The sequence below is a fragment of the Camellia sinensis genome, chromosome 12, assembly GCF_055761805.1.
Source record: "Camellia sinensis isolate YWXY chromosome 12, ASM5576180v1, whole genome shotgun sequence".
Classification (NCBI taxonomy): domain Eukaryota; kingdom Viridiplantae; phylum Streptophyta; class Magnoliopsida; order Ericales; family Theaceae; genus Camellia; species Camellia sinensis.
In genome coordinates, this window is record NC_138972.1 from 85,374,750 (window position 1) to 85,397,271 (window position 22,522).

The 22,522-nt window shown below is 30.9% G+C and overlaps 1 protein-coding gene across 1 annotated transcript; it reads left to right on the forward strand.

The window, feature by feature from the left end:
* The first annotated feature begins 544 nt into the window (after positions 1–544).
* On the forward strand, positions 545–17,944 carry LOC114272208 (MLO-like protein 6). Its single transcript, XM_028213873.2, has 15 exons — positions 545–885; positions 1,041–1,098; positions 3,754–4,001; positions 5,888–6,004; positions 6,148–6,208; positions 8,191–8,279; positions 12,103–12,177; positions 12,513–12,607; positions 12,740–12,789; positions 15,445–15,485; positions 15,584–15,757; positions 16,377–16,412; positions 16,717–16,784; positions 16,893–16,953; positions 17,344–17,944. The coding sequence occupies exons 1-15, from the start codon at positions 763–765 to the stop codon at positions 17,842–17,844; spliced, it is 1,797 nt and encodes a 598-aa protein (XP_028069674.2). The 5' UTR covers positions 545–762; the 3' UTR covers positions 17,845–17,944.
* The last annotated feature ends 4,578 nt before the right edge of the window (positions 17,945–22,522 follow it).

A 22,522-nucleotide genomic window follows, 5' to 3' on the forward strand; every position in this document is an offset into this window, starting at 1 on the left:
CATATATTGAACTGAGCTTTTTTACTGTCTAAATCTAAATTAGAGGATATTATTTCGGAACGATAAATAATTATGAGTCACGTTTCAATCATCCTAATTATTTATTTTATAGGTTTTTGATATATATCAGCCCTTGTTTGAGAATAGATTATTTTAGTAATTTTTTGACTTTTTACGAAAAAATATACAAAAAAATAGAGAGGGCAATGTGACAACATATAATGACTTTTTGATTAAAATATATAATTGACAAAAGAAGTCTAATTTATATAATATATTAAATCGATCCGATAATTATAACATGTTTAATTTAATATATTTATTAAAAATAAATAAATGATCTACTTTCAAAAATCTTTGTCTATTGCTTTTATAAATAGATGTTATGAATTAAAATCAACCTAATTTGTTTTGATAGATGGTATTAATATATGAATAATTTGAAGAGAGCCAAGTCAAAAAATTCAATTTCATACCTCACATCTCACGCGTCTCAAAGTCAACATTCATACAGTATATATATATATATATATAACGCAACATTCATAACACCATACTTTCTCTCACCTAACTTCTTATTCCCTCTCTCTAGCCATTTATATTCATGTGTCTATAGAGCTTTAGTTTCATTTCTTGGTTCTTCGAAATTAAAAACTAGTCCATTTTTTCTTGTACTTTCTTGGGGTTTTTTTTTTTTTACTGAGAAAGAAAAGTTTTCCGGCTAGTTAATTTGAGAGTTTTGGCGGCGGAGAGAGAAGATCCATGGCGGAGGAGACTGGTGGAAGGTCTTTGGAGCAAACCCCGACATGGGCTGTCGCGGTGGTTTGCTTTGTTTTGGTTGCGATTTCAATTGTCATCGAGCATATCATCCATCTCATCGGAAAGGTATATATATATGATTAATAGAAAAAAAATATATTTTTAAAAAATATTATGAGGTTCAGATTTATTTATTTTTTAATATTTTTTATGTACGAATTTTGTGTATCTCAATAATATTTAGTGTGTACTATGAATTGAAATTCTTGCATGATTTGCAGTGGTTAATGAAGAAACACAAGAGAGCTCTTTATGAATCACTTGAAAAGATCAAATCAGGTACTCACCCAGTAATGTAAGATCAAAGAGAGCTCTTAGCACTCACCTTTTCTTTCACTTTGGTGATGTATTATCTTCTTGTTTTTGATAATTTTATAAATATATATATATATATATATATATGTATATATATTATCAATTTCGATTCTATTGCCATGAGTTCGAGTCACATAAATAATTATTAAAATAAATAGTGTCATAGTTTCAATGCATTTTTTATTCAAAATTATAGTGTGAGTTTCAAAATAAAAAATTTGTACAAAACTATTATTCAAAACACATCTGCTCGATAGCTCGAAATCTCACCTCTCCGAATGGCCCGAATGTGTTGGCATCCCATTTTTTTGGTGAAAAATGCTTCCTACCCCCAGCTGGGGGTGACACCCAGTGAGGTGTCAGCTGGGGGTTGGAAGAAAAAAAACAGTTTTTCTTTTTCTTTTTTTTTTTTGATTTTCGACCAGTGGGGGCGCGCCACGTCACTGGGGGCGCCACCCTCACTGGGTGTATGGAGCATGGTTGTTTTTTGGCTTTGGCCCAGTTGCCTCAAACATGCGTGAAACCCACGCGTTTTCAAAACAAAGAAAGAGAAGAGAGAGGAGGGAGAGAGAGGACCACGATTTTTGTTTGCTCTAAAATCCACCATTAGCCCCAACCTTCAAAGCTCTCTTCACCTTCCATTGTTCTTTCACCAACATATATATATATATATATATATATATATATAGACAGAGAGAGAGAGAGAGAGAGAGAGAGAGATAGATCATATAAACCCAAAATGGAAGGAATCAAAATTCAATTTTGATCAATCTCAGTTTTCACTCTCACCATGAAAGTTTTTTAAATAGCTATACATATAGATATATATATAGAGAGAGAAAGAGAGAGAGAGAGAGAGAGAGAAGATGAGAGGCGAATTTGCAAAAGTATCATACAAATCCAAACGTGTTTGTAAATCTTCACCAAACCCAGAAATTCCAACAAACTCTACATCCTCACACTACTCCCTCCGCCGCTGCCATGAAAGAACCCAATAGAGACGGAGGAAAGGAGGGCTCCGGTGGCAGAGAAGAAGCTACCAGTTTGTGGGCTTCGACAACTCCGGTGTCGATTTGATAAAGACGAAGCTGTTTGAAAGAGAGAGAAAGAGAGAGAGAGAGGGATTTGAGGCAGAGTCTGTGTTTGAGAGGAGGAAGAGAGGAGAGCGATTTCAGAGACATTGGGTCGGATAGAGAGAGATAGAGAGGAGAGACAAAGGGTTCATGCGCATGAGTCCAAAATGGAGTGAGAGGGTGCCAACACATTCGGGCGATTCGAGGGTTACAAATTCGAGCTACAAATCATTTTTTATTCAAAATTATGCTTCTTATTCTGATAATTTCATTGAAAATAAAAAAATTCATCATTATGAACATGATTTACAAGTTGGCCAGATCATTTTAGAAGTAAATTTTGCACAAAAATTCCAATGTAGTGCGGTTTGGGAAGTGAGTTGACTTTTTGGTTATTTTAACTTGAGTTAAAAAGTTTGGTTTGGGAATGATTTTTTGACTTTTTTACTAGCTTTTTTTGTGAGAGAAGAGTAATGATTATAAATTGGATGTGATGTTTTATTTTTTGTGACTAATATAACTTATTTTGTCTTTTGTGACTAAAATAACCAAAAAAAACTCAAAGTAGCTCTTCCCAAACAGAGCTAATACATTTTCCCATCTAGGAAAAATTGCTTATGAAAATTTTGATAATATATCATTTTTCTTTAAAATATAAGATAAAATAAAATAGTGTATACTGCGTCACTCATGGACCTAGTGCCCTTTCAAACTTGTTTATGGGTAGGGGTGTAATTTTGGCCTGGCCTGGCTCGGCCCATCCTAGCTCGCGCCGGGCCCGACCCATGTTGGGCATTGCGGGCTCTCGCCAAAAAATTGGGCCAGACCGGGTCGGCCCACGGGTTAGAAAACTAGGCCCAAGCCCAAGGGGTATTCAGGTTTTAGGCGGGTCTAAACATTTTTTTTTGTTTTTTTCATTAAAATTTTATTATTTTTCATTAAAAATAACATTGGGCATCAGCGCTGGCTGGCCTTGAGCGAGCCAATGGGCTGGGTCAAGTCAGGCTTCAAAACGATGGCTCAGGCCCTGACCCAAGGCCTCGAGCCGCAGGCGAGCTTCGGACTGCCCGCGGGCCAGAGGCCAAAATTACACCCCCATTTATAGGTACCCTACCAAACTTGTTTTTATGAGACTCTTATGCACTGAACAGTGATGCTCTAAATCGAGCTCTATTGTGCTGGCAGTTTTTTTTTTGTTAATAAACCATAACATTACGTCAATGTGAGACTCACACAATTGCCACGTCATTAAAGCAAGCCCTAGACCTCTTATTATAGAGGTTTGAAACATTTTTCATGTGTTGAATCATAATTTTTTCTTGATGTATTTTTTTTTAATTAGCAAAAGAAGAAAATTTTGTTGATGAAATTAACACAATATATATGGCATGACATCATTTTTTTTTCCTTCACATATATCTGTTAATAATTTTCAAATTCAACTCATCTTTTCATTTCTCGTTGATATTGATCATTTCTCATCCATACATGCATATTTGAAGCTAGCAAAAATTAACAATTTTTGTTTTTGTTTTTGTTTGGGTAGAGCTAATGTTGCTGGGGTTTATATCCTTGCTCCTAACAGTAGGACAAGGTCAAATCTCAAAGATATGCATACCAAAGAGTGTAGGGGCTACATGGCATCCATGCAGTAAGGGCCGGGAGGCCATCTCAACCAATACTGAAGCTGGACGCCGGAGGCTTCTGGCGGCATCAAGCGCCACTGGAAGTTTCCGGCATATTCTGGAGGAGACCGCCGTCGCCGCCCCCGCATCAACTGATAGATGTGGCCCGGTATGACTCTTTCGTTTACATTATTTCAATTTTTTTTTTTTTTTTTTTGGGTAAAGAAAAATGATATGAACACTAACAAAAAAATGAACGGATAGGATTTGTTGCAGAGGCGGCTGGCGCACTTCTGAAAAATCACACAGCGTTTAGTTTAGGCAAAATTTTTAACTATTTTTCAAAATTTATAAGTAAATATATAATTTATAATTACTCAAACTCAATTTAAAAATTAATTTTAAAAATCATAACTAAATATATAATTCAAAACTTAATTCAAAAAAAGGTTGCAAACGAACCGAGCCGAGTCGAGTTTTGCTGAGCTCGAGTTCGGCTCGTTTACTTATTGAGCTCGTTTATTGAGCTCGAAGGAACTGGGTTCGAGCTCGGCTCGGCTCGATAATTTTTTTTTAATATTATTTAAATATAAATATTTAAATAAAAAATATTATTTATATTATTTAATATATAAAAATGTATTTATATTATTATTTATATTATTATTTATATATTTTTAATACATAAATAATGTATTTATATATATTTATATATTATTTAATATATAAATAATATATTTATTATATAATTTAAATAAAGATAAACGAGCCGCGCTTAACGAGCCGAGCTTATGCGAGCTCAAGCTCGGCTCGTTTACTAAACGAGCCGAGCCGAGCCCTTAACGAGCTGAGTCGAGCCCTTAACGAGCCGAGCCGAGCCGAGCTTGTTTATGAACAGCTCGGTTTATTTGCAGCCCTAAATTTTTTTTAGAATCATCAAATTATAATTTTAAAAAAAAATCACAATTTTAAAACTAAACCAAATGCAACTCATATTTGTCCATATATATTTTGTTTCTCAATTCTGTGTTTGAATCATGTGTTGTTAGATATTTGTCGGTTTGGCAATTGTCATCATCATCCATTTGAAAAAAAAAAAAAAACAAAATAAAAAAAAAAAAAAAAAATTGCACAATCATGTGTTATTAGTCATTCTTTTGGGATGTAGATTAATTTTTTAATTTTTAATTTTTTTACTATTTTAATTTAGGATTAAAAAACTTCATTTAGGATAGATTTTTTAATTTTTTTTAATTTTTATAAAAAAATATAAAAATTATAAATTAAAAATAAAATTTTATCTTATTTAATTAAAATAATTTATTTTATCTTGTATAACTATTTCGGTCTAAGTGAACTTTTCAAATGGACCTAGGTATTTGTTGGTTTGGTAATTGTCATCATCATACATTTGATAAAGGAGAAGGATAAAGAAAAGGAAAAGGAAAAAAAAAACATGGGACACGCAGGGAATCTAAAAGAGTCATATCATATCTTAATGACATGTCATACCTTACCGACGTAAAATTTATATCCCATTTGGAAGATAGTTTTGACTATGTCAATCGTAAAAGGTAAAATAAATTATTTTAATTGTAATAAATAAAATATTATATTTAATTTATAATTATTATATTATTTTTTTATAAAAAAATTTTTAAAAAAAAAGGTTAAAAAGTCATTTTTAAATTAAATTTTTTAATCCAAATTAAAATAATTAAAAAAATCATAAAATTAAAAAGTCAACTCACTTTTTAAACGACACCTATGAATAAAATTTGTTGGAGAAACGCACTTTTAAAAAATTATTGGAATATTTATTAGTTTAGCAATCGTCATCATCACACATTTAAAAGGAAAAAAAACAAAAAAAAAAGTAGAAGAAAAATGGAACATATATGTCATGCGAAATTAGTTGGAGTGCACTTTTGCAAAACCATGCTCGTCATATACCTTTTGTTTATTTGATTTATGTACTTTTTTAAGTGCATGTATTAATAATACAAATTAACCAAAGTTATTGTGTGATTATTATTATTATTTTTTTTTTTTCAGAATAAAGTCCCATTTGTGTCAGCTGAAGGGATTCATCAACTCCACATCTTCATATTTGTGTTGGCTGTTTTTCATGTCCTTTACTGTATTCTCACCATGGTTTTGGGCAGATTGAAGGTACTTTTTTATATATATATATATATATATATATATCATCACACACCCATCTCATATTCTCTCTTTTGTCTTTCTCTCTCATATATTTATAGATATATAATATAATGACATATTAAAAATTTGAATGGTTGGTGGAGTTGTAGATGAGACGTTGGAAGTCATGGGAAAAGGAAACAAGAACAGTGGAGTACCAGTTCTCACATGGTTAGTCCTCCAAATATCACTGGATGACACACATATACATAAGGAAAATGTCTCGTAACTTAAATTTTGTGGCTCAAAAGTGGCTCAAATGGCCAAAACGACGTCGTTTTGGTCATTTTTATGTTGTTCTGTACTCAAAACGACGTCGTTTTGGCCATTCGAGCCACTTTTGAGCCACAAAATTTGAGCTACGTAACATTGTCGTATACATATAGGGCTATTTTGGGAAGGGAAAATGTTTGGTAGCTCAAAATTTTGTGGCTCAAATGGCTCAAATCTGTCAAAACGACGTCGTTTTACACTCAAAATCTGTCAAAACGACGTCGTTTTGAGTGATTTGAGCCATTTGAGCCACAAAAATTTGAGCTACCTAACATTGTTGTTTGGGAAGTTGACTAAAAGTCACTTGTTTTGGTTTGTAGCAAAAGTTAAAAGTTGGCTTTTTTGTCTTTTTTTTTTTCATTTGGGAAGTTGGTTTTTAGCCAACAGTAAAATTACAATTTTACCCTCATGGGTCAAAATGTGTTACATAGGTGAAGTCGTAAATATTTTAAGTAAATAGGGGTTGTTTGGTCATTTTATTATGATTTGACATCATAAACAAACATTAATCAAAAAAGTCAAAAGTCACTTTTTACCAACTTCTCAAATCATTTGTCTAAAAAAGAAAGCTTGGTTAAAAGTTAAAAAGTCACTTTTTACCATCTTCTCAAAATAAGCCATAATATAGATATAAGGACACTTATAAAAAAATGTATACATAATTTCATTTACGTGCTCCTAGACACATGAAAGTAAGATTCACATTAATAAATTTATATTAGACTGTTGTCTTGTGTTTAAGAATGTGAAAATGTTGTAGAAAATAGAATTGTATGTAAAAAAAATTGAAAAATTTAAAAATTTCTTAGATATTGATTTGTGATCATGTATTAATTTTAAATAGTAAATATCAATCACAATCAAACAATCAAGATAAATTGACCCAACGATTTTAACGTAGAAAAATCACAATTGGAGCGCCTTCAATTGTGATAAAAAATCACGGGCCAAAATCACAAAACAATCCACTAAGAAAACAAAAAGAATTACACAAGTACACTCTCAATAACCTAGTGAATCTACGCCCGAATTGAATTGACCCCTATATGTCTCTTTCACCACGGTCTTTACCTCGGAATTGTCTTGCCCAACATTGAATCTACAATGTCAATGTCGAACCTACGACGATGAGCCACTCCAGAATCTACTAAAACTTCAGGCTTAAATTCCTCGAAACTCGTCGAAAAACAACTCTCTCTTTTGTATTGAATAAAACAAACAATCTTTTGATATATACTTCTCAAACCATGAGTTAAACTCAAACAAACATCAAAGAAACTAACAAAGAAGTTCCAGATAAAAACTTTAATACCCAAAAAGAAGATTTGAAAGCCGTAATCCTAAAAATGGATTGAACCACATATTTATAGAAAATTGATCTGCGATCTCCGCTCGAGCGGATCTACGCTCGAGCACAGAAATAGCCACTCGAGCGGAAAAAAACAACTCCCAATACTTTTGCAGGAGAATGAAACGTCTGAAAGATCGCGATCTCCACTTGAGCGTAGGAATGGCCGTTCGAGCGAACAAACAACTCCTGCTGTAATTTTACTTTTTGCTTCGGGGGCGCTACCTTTTGACCCCGTCAAGGGGCGCTGCCCCGGACTCGTCAAGGGGCACTGTCCCCTGGACCCTCACGAGCTGACCGGACAGTTAGATCCCTGACATAGTCAGCGAAATGACAAACATAAAAGAATTAATACCACAAAATTCTCTGTAGGGTACAATTCGGTTTGAATTCACATCTAATAACTTATAGCCTCACTGAAATAAAAGTTGAATAAAATCACAACTAAAAAGAGTTTTATCAAATAGGATTATCAAAAATAAAAACTTAACAATTTTCATATATATATGTATAATGTGAAATCCATATGCAGATCCGGAGAGGTTCAGATTTGCAAGAGAGACTTCATTCGGGCGAAGGCATTTGAGCTTCTGGACCAAGAATCCAGTACTCATTTGGATTGTAAGTCATATTCACCTCTCTTCTATAATTTAAAGCGACTTTTTCCTTGTATACATATGTATATATAGTACTAATTTGGCAACTTGGTTAAAAGATAAAATTTTTAATTTATTTTGAATTATATCATTTATCTACTTTTATATATATATATATTTTAAAAAAAATCAAAAAAATTAAAAATTTAATTTTAACCAATTTCTTAAAACAACTCATAATAAAGATACATGTATAAAATTGATTCACATAAGAAAAAAAATCTAATAAATTATTATAGGATCTAGATTTAACTCTCTCTCTCACGCGCACACACATATATATATTTAAAAATGTATATATATATATATATATATATATATATTAAAACAATAACTAAAGATGAAAAAAAAAAAAAACTTTCAAACCACTTAAACTATGCCAATTATAATATTAAAAAAACATTTGGGTTCATCAAGCATAATTCTTTTTGGTAACAACTTTATTTTAAAAAATAATTACTAAAAAAATAATTATCAAACAAGTCCTATTTTGGAATCTCATTTTCATTTTGATCCGTGATCTTGCAAAAAGGGTAATGCTTTAGACCATGCCCGATGATAACGACTCAACCAAACCGTACAATAATAATTTGTTTCTTCTATCTGTTTTTTTTTTTTTTTGGTAAACTGGATGCATTAAAGTAAGGAAATTACATAAGTTTAGGATAATTAAGCCTCTGTTTAGGAAGTGCGCTGGTTTTTTTATTTTTTTAATTATTTTAACTTGAGTTAAAAAATTTAGTTTGGGAATGATTTTGTAACTTTTTTTTGTGAGAGAATAGTATAATGATTATAGATTAAATGTGATGTTTTGTTTGTTATAACTAAAATAGTCTATTTTATCTTTTATGAATAAAAAACAAAAAAAAACTCTTGCCAAACAAAGCCAAAGGCCAAGTTTGGCAACTCAAAAATAATCTATCTTTTTATCTTTTTTCTATCACATTACCTCTCTATTTTTCTGCACATCTTTTTATAAAAAGATAAAAAATACACTTTTTTAGATTATCTCAAACAACTCTAAATACCCTGAACATCGGCCAAAAGTTGGTTTCTCTCTGCAATTCAAATACTCCACCTTCATTATATTGATTTGACTTTTTTTCTCTCTTACATATTGTACATTGAAAAATAATTAAGCATTTGTTTGGCAACTTAGATTAGGTTCAATTTAGGGTTATTTCGATCACAGAAAAAAAAAATAGATTTTTTAATTTGATAAAGTAAAATATTATATTTAACTTATAATTATTACATTCTTACTTTCATAAAAGTTTAAAAAGTTAAAAAATTCATCCCAAACAACGCTTTTTGATTCCAAACTATAATAGTTTAAAAAGTCAAAAAATTAACCCATTTTCCAATCGAACCCTAATTAATCTTAAAATATTGTTCGGACTTATTTTAAAAAGGAAGCTAAAAGTTAGTTTTTGATTTTTTTTTAAAAAACAATATACTAAAATAGAGAGAAGATGTGATTGAAAAAAAGAAAATGTCTCGTAGCTCAAATTTTGTGGCTCAAAAGTGGCTCAAATGGCTAAAACGTTTTGGCCATTTGAGCCACTTTTGAGCCACAAAATTTGAGCTACGTTTTGGCCATTTGAGCCACTTTTGAGCCACAAAATTTAAGCTACGTAGCATTGTCGTTAAAAAAAAATCAAGAAATTTAAAAAAAATTGTTTTTAACCATATATGATATTTTCAACAAATAACAAGGTGGTTTGGTAATGGTTTTTTTTAGTTGGTTTTTTTAATTTTTTTAGCTTGAGACTTTTTTGTTTGTTTAGTTTTTTTATTTTGCTTTTTGATTTTGGAATGATAGACTTTTTGTTGGTTCTTTTGATTTTTTTGACTTTTTAAACTTTTTTTTGTCATTTTGTGATTATTTAGTCCAACGTGCACACCGGGACAAAAAAAATTATAAAATATATTATTTGAATTGTCTCTTATTTTCTAATTATCGAACAAAAATGTATTACTATTGCCTCACCTGTATTTTTTTTATTATAATATTAATTGAGAATATCACGTAAATAATATTTTTAGCAAAAGATTGTTGTATGCCACTTTTTTTTTAAACTGTTTTAGAACATCTCAAACGGTGTATCAATTTTATTTATTTATTTTTTTATCAAATTTGAGTAAAAACTTCATTTGATATCAAGTGTTCTAACAGAAGATTTTTGAGTTTCATCATAATACCGGTCGATCAGGTGGACGATTGGATAGATATTCAGCCAATCGACCGGCCAGTATAATTTTTTTTTTTTTTGCCTTGAGGTGGTCGACCAGGCGATGGATCGGTTAGTGTAAATTTTTTCACATATTTTTGCCTTGAGGTGATCATCTGGGAGGATATCAGGCAACGACAATGAACAGTGATTTAATAAAAGATATATTTGTTCTCAATTTGATGAAAAAAAACTAAAATTCTCAATTTGATACCTATTTGATGTAATCGTTTGAGCATGAAAAGAACTCATTTTTTATCAAATTCAAATTTGAAGAAAGGTTTGAGTAACCATTAAAGATGATCTTATACCATCAAATTATTTATTCTTTTTTCAATAATTATTTTTAAAAAAAAAATTAATCATGAAAATCTATGTAAGCAAAAATATAAAACCATGATAAAATATATCAAATTTCTCCTCATTTGACGATAATCCCTCATTTATATATCATTTTCACACTCATGACGGCTTCATGATCTCATTCATGACTCCACGAACTAGAAAATAGACATTAGCTATTATTCTGGGGCCATTTGGGAATATTTAAAAAAAAAAAAAAAAGAGTCAAAAATCAGTTTTTTAACACATTTTGGGTCCTATCATCTCTTATATAAAAAGTTAAAAAAGTCAAAAAAATTTAAAAATTTAATTTTTAACCATCTTCTCAAAATAACAATGCCTACATTATACAAAATTTGTTTATGGAAATATCTTAAATAAATTATTGTGTGTTCAGATTCATATCATATATTTCATTCGTCTCAAAATATTAGTTCCTTATTTTAATTTTTATTGCTCTAAAATATTAGTTCTTTTTCAAAAATTAAGGACAAAAATAATATATGAATTTTTTATTTTGCTTTTTTTTTTTAAATTCATTAACAACATAAAAAGTACAATTATGACAATTGATATTCTCTAAAAAAATTACTATCAAATGATAATTTTGAAAAATTAATTTTTTTAAAGTGTAATAATTGTATTACCTAAAAAATTAAAATTTTCAAAACAAAATTACTAAAGATATTAAAAGTTTTACTAAAATTTTTATTAAATGTCTCACATAAGTATGAAATTCAAATAAAATTTACATGATGTGAGTTTCATATCCAAGATATTTGATAAAAGTTTTAAAAAAATTTTAAAACTTTTAATTTTACTCTTTTCAAAAAGGACTATTATTTTGAGATAAGGCCTAATAAATTTTAAATTTTTTTTTTCTATCCATCAATTTAGTGTACATATCTTTTTATCAAAAATGCTTTAGAGCCCTAATATAGGAGCTCTAATAACTCTAATGGGAAGGTGGGTCCTATCCTGATGTGATGTTTGTGCCTTGTTTTGTTTTGTTTTTTTTTTTTTTTTACTTTGACACATCATTAGAACTCAAATTAGAGCTCTATATTTAGAGCTCTCTATCATTTCCCATCTTTTACTGTACTCTTTTTTTTCTTTTTCTATCTCTCTCTAATAATTAAGGGGTTGTGTGGCAGGCAATTTGGTTGGTTCACAATTTTCACACTTTCTGCTTTTGTTTTCTTGGTTTTAATGCAGGTTTGCTTTTTCAGACAATTTGTAAGGTCGGTTCCAAAAGTTGATTACTTGACGCTGAGACATGGATTCATCATGGTATATCACTCTTTCACATTATTTATCCATCTATACAAGGATTTGTTTTTTTAGAAGAAAAATTGGTAAGAAATGTATTTATGTATATCGTGTAGTTTAACTAATATTTTCTAAATAAAAAAAGAAATTACTACTTGATAAGATTCATTGCAAATATTACATCTACAGATTAAAAATAACTATTTAAAAATTTAAGGTATATGATTTTATATCCAAAAAAAAAACAATACTAATGGTTAGAAGACTTTCGAAAATATTTGAGAAATTTAAACATCTTTTTTTTTTTTTTTTGGTGACATTATTAAGCTTATGAAGTTCTGGTTCTATAATTTCAGGCACATTTGGCACCTCAAAGCCATTCAAAATTTGATTTTCAGAAGTATATCAATAGGTCACTTGAAGAAGATTTCAAGGTGGTTGTGGGAATTAGGTTAGTTCATGCCTAATTAATCTGTTATTTTTTCTTCTCAATTTTTTATTTTTTATTTTTGTAACATCTGAGTTTTTTTTTTTTTTTTTTTTTCATTGGGTGGACTAACAACTATTTTGTTAATTTTCACAGTCCACCAATCTGGTTCTTTGCTGTGGTTTTCCTACTCTTTAATACCCATGGTGAGTGCTATCATTTACGTTTCTTTAGTACTATGCTTTGCGTGAATGGTTTCGGTTAAAATAGTTTCAAAAAGATAAAATAGATTAAAAAATTAATAAGAAAAAATGACATATCTAAATTATAATTATTAATTTTTTTTTTCACAGAAGTCATTAAAGCTAAAAAAATCTATCCTAAACGATACTTCTTAACCCTAAATTAAAATAACTAAAAAATTAAAATATCAATTCACACTCTAAACAAAAGCTTAATTATGACAAAATAGAGTAGACTTTCTTTCCTTCTTTTATTAACAAAATAAATAGTGGGCATACCACTAAAAGAAACTGCAAAAAAGTAATTTTTTTTCCCATGGAAACAATAAGTATTTTACTTAAAAAAACAGAAGGAGATTAGTTACAGCTTCCCATTATAAATGTTTAGTAGTTTAAGTTCCTGTTTATTTTTAAAGGTAGAATGAAAATAATTGATAGTTAGAGAATTAAGTTCTCATTTGGCATAAGTCAAACAGAGGCTTTTCGACTACAATAGTCATAAAAGGACAAAATAAACTTTTAATCCTAATAAGACAAAATGTCACATTCAAATCATAATTATTTCATTTTTTCTCTTACAAAAATTAAAAAAGTTAAAAAAATCTATTGCAAACGAGACTTTTTTGCCCCAAATTAAAATAGCCAAAAAGTCAATCTACATCCCAAACGAATCCTAATAGCAATGAGATTAATAAAATTGTGTTTGTTTTGATGATAGTTGTTAGTGTAGAATTTGTTAAATTATTTTAATATAAAATAGTAAAACAAATAAAATTATGATTTTTACTTAACAAAAAAATATAAAATCATTAAATATTAATGTTCAAAAAAAAAAATGCCCAACATGTAAAAAAAATTACAGTTGACCGGTTAACAGACCAGATGTCTCGGCGAACGACCGATAACTCACTAAGCCGACAGACTATTTTCTAATACCACTTCTTTGTCCAGACTAATAATCCACTCGCCCAAGACTTATCTTAATCCGAACGGACTATCAATCTAGAAGGCCACAAACAAAACAAACGTGAGCTAAGTTCACTGTTCATCTATCACGATACAGAGTGGACTGCTATTCTAGAAATTGCTATTCCGAAAAACAAACAGAGCCTAAGGATATAAGGAAAAAGTTTTTAGTTGAAATACTTTATTTTTGAACCAAAGTACTCCCAAGCACTAATAGTTTGTTATCTTCTCTTTGGAATGATTTTAAAACTTTAAAATTTAATATTTGTTTACTTGCATATTCGTTTTTTATAAAATTCATTTTTAAAATTTTCTTATCAAGATATATTAAAAAAGATTCATGATGAATATGAAGTTAAAAATAAAATAAAATTTCACTGACCCAAGTCCGAGTAATTTCACTAAAATTAGTTAAATGTCATTGTAATTGACTTTAAGTTTCACTGACAAAATTGCTCAGGGAAATTTCTGAATTGCTTATTTTCTTTTAAAGAAATTTCAAAAATTAGACAATTGAGAAGTTAGTGAAACTTCTGACTTTTAATTAAAAAAACTCTGATTTTTTTTTTCTTTTCAAAATTCCATATTCATCATAATCTTGCTTGATAGATCTCAACATGATAATTCCAAAAATATAAATTTTATAAAATACGGAGTTTCATATCAAAAGTTAATAAATTTTGAAGTTTTGAAACACGTTCCAAAATAACTTATTTACAGTAAAGAGAGAGGGAGCTGAAATTTCATGGTACCAATTGTTAAAAATGGCATTCTTGACGTTTATGTTAAAATTTGTCTTTTATTTTCATGAAATTTTAAATCTTAGGGATTTTAACTAGCACACAAATTGGGATTATTCTTGAACTCTTACACAAATATGTAGAGGGATCCCTCCTTAATTGTTTTCAAGAGGGAAAATAAAATAAAAGTTTTTAATAATGATTTCCTAGGTGACATCAATATGGTGCCATATTTTAAAAGGAAAATGTCTCGTAGCTCAAATTTTGTGGCTCAAAAGTGGCTCAAATGGCCAAAACGACGTCGTTTTGGCCATTTTTATGTTGTTCTGTACTCAAAACGACGTCGTTTTGGCCATTTGAGCCACTTTTGAGCCATAAAATTTGAGCTACGTAGCATTGCCGATTTTAAAATAACTCTAAGAAGCAAAAAGTTAGACTAGATTTAAAAGCTCAAACTAGACTCTTTGTTTTAAAAAAAAAAAAAAAAAATACTGGACGGACCAGTATGAGAAGTTATTGGTTGTTCTTGGGAATCGTAACAAGTGTCCTATGTGCATTCTGATTGATGAAAATATCAGAATTACGATTTTATATTGTGTGATTGAAAAATATAAAACGACATGAAAATTTATAATTGATCAAAAACATCATTACGTAATGTTTCCGAACTAACCAATAATTTTTTTCAGCATACACATGAGCTCGAGAAAAAACAACATTGTGAATAGAAAAAATTTAAAATTTTAATTTACAAAAAAATTATCCATAGGCACAATCTAAAAATTCAATAAACTCTCTTGTATATGCTTGACTGAGAGAGAAGCCGAACTGCTATTTTTATTTCTTATGCTTCACTCTCTTGTATATGCTTCACTAAACTCTATTGGTTTTTATTTTTATTTTTTGTGGACAGGCTTGTATTCGTATCTTTGGCTACCATTTATCCCCTTAATTGTAAGATTATTTAATTTTTGTTTTGAGTTTAATACTTTTTTATTATTTAGAATATTGTTATCTAATGGGTTGATGATGATGATGGATGGACGGTGCAGATCATACTGTTGGTGGGAACAAAATTACAGGTGATAATAACAAAGATGGGGCTGAATATACAAGAGAGAGGAGAGGTAGTGAAGGGAGTCCCAGTGGTTCAGCCTGGTGATGACCTCTTTTGGTTTAACCGTCCCCGCCTCATTCTCTACCTCATCAACTTTGTCCTCTTTGAGGTCCCTTTCTCTCTCATCTTCTTCTACACCTATGATCTGATGATATTCTGTGTCTTCAAAATTTTTATTTTTTTTAATCAAACCACATAGTAAGAATCTTAAGACACAATTGTGCGATTAAGTTGTTTGGGATGTTTTTAGAAAGTCAATTTTTTTATTAAAATGTCAAAAAAAATACATTTGTCACTAGTTAAAAAAAATCAATAAAATACTCACTTTCCAAATTATTATTTTTTTTTAAAATTTTATACACACAAAACAACAAAAACAAAAATAAATAAAAAAATTTTAAGAGGGTTTTTGAGATGATACAAATAAATATATTTTTTAATTTTTTATTTATGAATTAAATTTGAAATGATATAATAAAAAAGTGATATCATCCAAATAAAATGTGTTAAAATGCCCAACACTCCCAACTGGCAGTGAAAAAGTCAAATCCCAATTGACCTCTGAGTATATAAAAATAAAAATTTTGAGTTAAAAAAATATGATACCTAATCCATATATACAATCGTATATTAGGCATAGGCACATTCTTTAACAGTTTTAATCAGGCATGATCGTTTTACTAATTGTAATTATTATTTTTTTGTGGTGTGTCAATCAATCAATGCAGAATGCCTTTCAGCTTGCTTTCTTTGCATGGACTTTGGTAAGCCACCAAACTCTTATAAACAGTTGAAAATGGTGTTTTTTTTAGGCTTTCTAATGCTGTGTTTGGTTGGGGGATTTGAGGAGGGATTTGGAAAGGGAAATGAAAAAGGTAGGTGAAATGTGAATAAAACATACCTATATTTCACCTAATTTCACACACCTTTTCCTTTTCTCTTTCCAAATTCCTCTCCAAATTTCCCAACCAAACACAGCATAAATATCCAAACGGAGCCTAAATATCATGTGCACATTAACTCCATATATATCTTATCTAATCTTCCCTTGAATTTTAATTTTGGCAGTATGAATTTGGAATTAAGTCATGTTTCCATGAGCATTTGGAAGATGTGATTATCAGAATCTCCATGGGGTGAGTCTAAAATCTCTTTTTTCCCCCCACAAACAAAATCAAATTAATGCATAAAAATTTCTAACACATTTCAATTGTTGCTTACTATATTATTTTTGTGATTATCAGAGTTATCATACAGATTCTGTGCAGCTACGTTACTCTCCCTCTGTATGCCCTTGTAACTCAGGTAACAAATATATATGATTTTATTAGTACTATAGATAATACATTAGTGTATTGGAGGGGACAGTGAAATTGGACCAGTGATTTCCTAGTGCAGCACACCGTATATGAACCTCAATGAATAATTGAAACTGAAGTAAAATGACAATAAAATTATATACTCTAAACGATTAGAATTTTGCTTTAATTTTAAATATGGGCCATCGCAAAGAGATTCATTGTAGAAAATTATGATCCCTCTTATTTAAAATGAACAAATCTAAATATGCCACATCGTTTTGTATAATTTTTTAATTTTGTACATCATTAGTCTATTGTGTTCAATTTTTTTCCCCTCTGTTTTCTGCCCAAACATTCAAAATTATAATTTGTCTTTTGTTATGGAATTCAACAGATGGGTTCAACAATGAAGCCAACCATATTCAACGAGAGAGTAGCAGCGGCTCTACGAAACTGGCACCACACAGCTAGAAAACACATCAAAGAGATCCAGAAGTCCAGCACCGTGACCCCGATGTCGAGCCGCCCTGCAACACCGTCCCACCACATGTCTCCTGTCTACCTCCTCCGCCAACACAAATCTGAGATGACCGACAGCCTCCATACATCCCCAAATGCAACAAACTTCGATGCCGAGCATTGGGACACCGACGGATCTGCCTCCCCTTCGTACCACCACCCCCACCGCTACCAAAGGGGTGGTGGTGATGATGGATCGTTGTCACATCACCACCACCATCACAATATTGAGCTTGGTTATATGGACCCTGATGTCCACAACAACCAAGAGCCGAGCTCGAGCCAAAGCCAAGTGGCTCCATTGCCACAAACCGAGATTGATATAGGATTAGGAAATAACAAAGATTTTTCATTTGATAAAAGAGCTAGTACTTGAATAACTATGATGGATTGAATTAGTTCCGCAATGCATTAATGCTAAGTGTATAAAATTAAAATATTAAAGCAAAACAAAAATATATTGTCTAATTATTTTTTTTTTTGGGGGTACTTTTTTATATTTTAATTTTAAACGCATAGGATTACTAATATCCATGTGGCCAATGCAGAGATTTTAGGACAAAGTTTTGGGGATAATTATGAGATGAGATTGGCAAAATGGAGGCTTTATTTCTTGGAGGCCTTTTCACTTAGCAAAGCTTTGTAAACCTATCTATATCTATACTTCTATATCTATCTATACTATACTATATATATATATATATATATATATGTATAATAGAATGTAGTGGCATTTCCAAAAGCCTTCAAAATGTCATTCTAAAATTCTCATAATTTTAAAAAATACGTGGCAACTCTCTTTTTAGTTTATAGCTTTTTTTCTTCTCTCTCAAAGACTTTCGGAACAATATAAACTCCTAACAAAACCTATCCATAAAAGTTGTCAAAAAAAAAAACAAAACCTATCCATAAAAAGCTGTCAAAAAAAAAAAAATGTCATGACTTTTACTCTTCCACAACTCCTACAATAGATACATATCCCTCTCCCACGTATATTCCTCTCCCACGTTACTCTCCCACCTCAAACAAATCTAAAAACAAAAAACACCCATCTATCCGTATCCTATAACAGATAGATATAAAAAAAAGCAAATCCCCACCCATCTATCCATATCCCCTTAAACCATTACTTCCAACAATCCACTTCTACAAATATCAATACATATACTTCATTAACTTCCTTCATCAGCAGTGGACATCAGCAGTCCTTGAATTCAGCAATCCGCCTTCTCGATCGAATGCATGTCTTGGTTTTTCTTTTTCTTTTGCGTTACTAATTTATTTTTTGTACCATGCATTTTTGATTTTGTATTTTGACTATAAATATTGCACAAAATTATAGTGTGCATGTCTCTATTTTTCTTTTTCTTTTGCTCTGAACATTGTAGTGTCCATGTCTCTGTTTTTCTTTTTATTTTGCTCTAATAATTTGTAGCATACTGTGTTAGATCAAATGCATTCTATATCTTCACATTCCATCACCTACTGTCTGTTCCACCAATACCTGTTGTTTGTTCCACCAATTTTGGTGTTGTGGGCTAAATACATACCGGGCCTTTTGAAGGCCGTAACGTAGCTGTTCTCGAACTACAGCTATCCCATGTTTATCATGTTATTCACAAATATCTAATGTTTAGTGGAACCAGAACTGTGGGATTTAATTAAATTTGCTTGGATTAAATAATAACGACAATTCTATTGTCATGGTTGGGCATTAGTTTCCTAAAATATGTGATCAATCCCTGAAAATAAAATTGTTTGAGCTTTTTGTCTTTCAAATGATCAGAACTTTTGTGAAGTTAAAAATTGTATGCCTTCTAGGTGATCAATTTAAGTAGATTAATAAAATCGATCAATTTAAGTAGATTAATAAAGTTTGCATTGTCATGGTTGGGCATCGGTTTCCCAAAATATGTGATCAATCCCTGAAAATAAAAATGTCTGAGATTTTTGTCTTTCAAATGATCAGAACTTTTGTGAAGTTAAAAATTGTATGCCTTCTAGGTGATCAATTTAAGTAGATCAATAAAGTTTGCATTCATGGACCTCCCAAGAAATATCCAATGTTTGTCATGTTATTTACAAAAAAAAAAAAACAAAAACAAAAACAAAAACAATAACAAAAAAGAGCTCAAACTTCTTTTGACACTTCCAGCAAAAAATATAAAAAAAAAAAATAGAACAAAAAAACAACTCCCACATTTTACACTTTCGATATCTATCCACGTTATTTTTTAAAAAACAATCTATAATTATTAAATAAATTAATAAAAATATATAATATAAAAATTAGAAATATCCAATGTTCATCACATTATTTACAAAAAAAAGAGCTCAAATATCTATAACTTAAATAAATTAAAAACATATATACAAACTATAAAAATTCAATACAAAAAAAGACCTCAAATATCTATAACTTAAATAAATTAAAAACATATATACAAGCTATAAAAATTCAATACAAAAATAGACCTCAAATATCTATAACTTAAATAAATTAAAAACATATATGCAAGCTATAAAAATTCAATTCCAAGCATTGATCAATAATTTTGTTCAAGAGTTCCAAATGTGTTTTATTTTCCTAGAAACAATTATTTTATTATTTCTCTTCATATATTGATTGTTTAAAATAAGTAATGTCATACATGAAAACATATGTTACATTTGAGAGTTACATGTTTATATTTAATTTAATTGTCTGTACATATACTATGTTTAATTCATACAATTATTTTATTTTATAATTAAGTACCCTTTTTTTTTCAATTTTTTTTTTTTTTGAAGAAACGATTTTTATGTTAACAATTATCATTATAAATTTTACTCAAATAATAATAAATGTGGTTTATTCTTTTAAAAAATTGACTAAAATTATGTAATTATATGTTAAATTCATTAGGCAGATAAATATGCGGCCTCCTCTAAATTTGCGCGGTAGTGATCATTTGGCCATGCAAAATGCCATAAATGAATTTGAAACTGTACCGCATAAAGAGGGTTTACCAATAGAAAATTTTGCTGGTTGAAAAATCAAAATATGTCGAGCAATGCAAAAATTATGAAAAAAATAAGTGAAAAAAAATTGATGGAAACAATATTAGACTTTTTACCATTGAGCTGGAATGAAGTAAAAAAAGCAATTTTTCAAAAGCTTGAAATCAAAGATGCCTCAGACTTAATGGATGCTTTAATGGAGGGGGAGCGTGAAGTTCATCCTCTATGAATTGAACTTGAGCAAGAGCGGATAACTCAAAATTTGACGGTACGAGAGCATATGTTACACAAAGAGTAAGTGTTTTATAAACTTAGGATTAAAAAAGACTTTCCAGACATGAGAGCATTGATAGTTATATTGGAGGAAATTGAAAATGATATGATTTGTTTACAAGCATTGGATGAAGTGGAGCAACGCATTGGTAATGAAAATATTAAAGTGGAACAACAGTAACAACAACAACAAAATAATGGTATGAAGAGAATGACGTGAAGCAACAACCCAAAAATGAGGACAATTAAATCAACACTCCTCATAAGATAATTGTGTGAGTAATTTTCTGACCACACTGCCTGCTTAGTAACCAGCTGGAGAGCACTGGCAGAATAGATGGCATCTGGCTGACCTGCAACAGAAAGAGAAGATTCCGGCGGTGGTTCGTCCACCCGGGGGCACTCCGGCGATCAAGTCAGTATATCTCTCAAAGATAAATCAAGTGCTAAACTCACAAGCTTGAGTATCAAAAGCATACCTTAGACCTATGGGGGTGCCTCTCTTTTATAGCCAACATAAACCTAGTCCTAATAGAAGCCTAACTTCTATGGACTCAGGATTACTGCTAATCTTGGACTCTCAGTAAGATTAGGATAAACTCTCTAAGAGTCTTATCTTAATACAAACTGAAGTCTTCTCTCATTCTAGGACTTTTGCCCCTCATCTGCTTATCTCGGATTTCGATGTGTTCGGAGGTAACCTCGGCCTATCCGAGATGATCTCGGCGGAATAACCAGGACACGTGGCACCTCGGCTGACACGTCGACGTCACCTTGGCCACATGTTGGTACTCAGAGAATATATCCCCACAACTGCCCCCTAGGTTCTATTACCTCGGCATTCTGAGGTGATGGAACCTACACTGTTCGTTCATCTGTGCCCCTCTGTCCGAGATCAAACTCGCTGACCTCAAAGTTCCTTAGACTTTACTGTCCACTTCTGTCAAGTATCAAGCTTCATGCTTTCCAAGCTGCTCGAGATCACACTTCCTAGCCGAGGTTCTTATTCCATTAATTCGTAAACTCCAAGAACTTTGCAACTGCACCACTCACATTCTTCGGTGGGTTCCCGACTTCCAGTCATCTATTTGACTCCGGCAATCTTCATATTGGCGTTCATTTCTCTTGGTAGGTTCATAAACTCTTTTATTAAGCTCAATCTTTCATGACTCTTTTGAATCCATTTACTTGCCCTCTGTTGTCTTCTATTTTCAAGTTTTGAATTGTTTGAATGCCTGGCACTGTTCTTGCCATATCCGTTTTCTGTTGCTAGCATCGTGTCTGGGTCATTACTTTCTTGTTCTTCACATACTCACTTAGTGCTATTGTTAAACTTTGTCGTCTTCTTAACTCTGATTTTTTTCTTTTTTCATTCAATTCTCTGGCTTTTTCTCTTTCTAGCTCTTTTGCTTAAATCCGTCATTGTTCCAAGCTTTCAAGCTCTGCAACTATTTTCGTTCCTCTCCTCCGGTGAAGCTTACGTGATTCTGTCATTTTCGCATCCGTCGTCAGACTTTCGGCAATTCTCATTCCGACTTCCCTCTTTCTGGTAAGCCACTGTTCCTCCTGGTTTTATTTCTTGTTGCTTTCCAAGAAGCTCTGTTTTACCATTGCTGTTTTACCATTGTTAATCACCATTGCTGTTTTACCCGTTGTTTCCAAATCATCTTCTTGAATACACATTGTTCACACATCTGTTGATTTCTGCCACTGTTCTTGGCTTGACACACCTGTGCAATCTTTTTGTCTTGATTTCTTGATAGCTTCATCACCATTTTTTA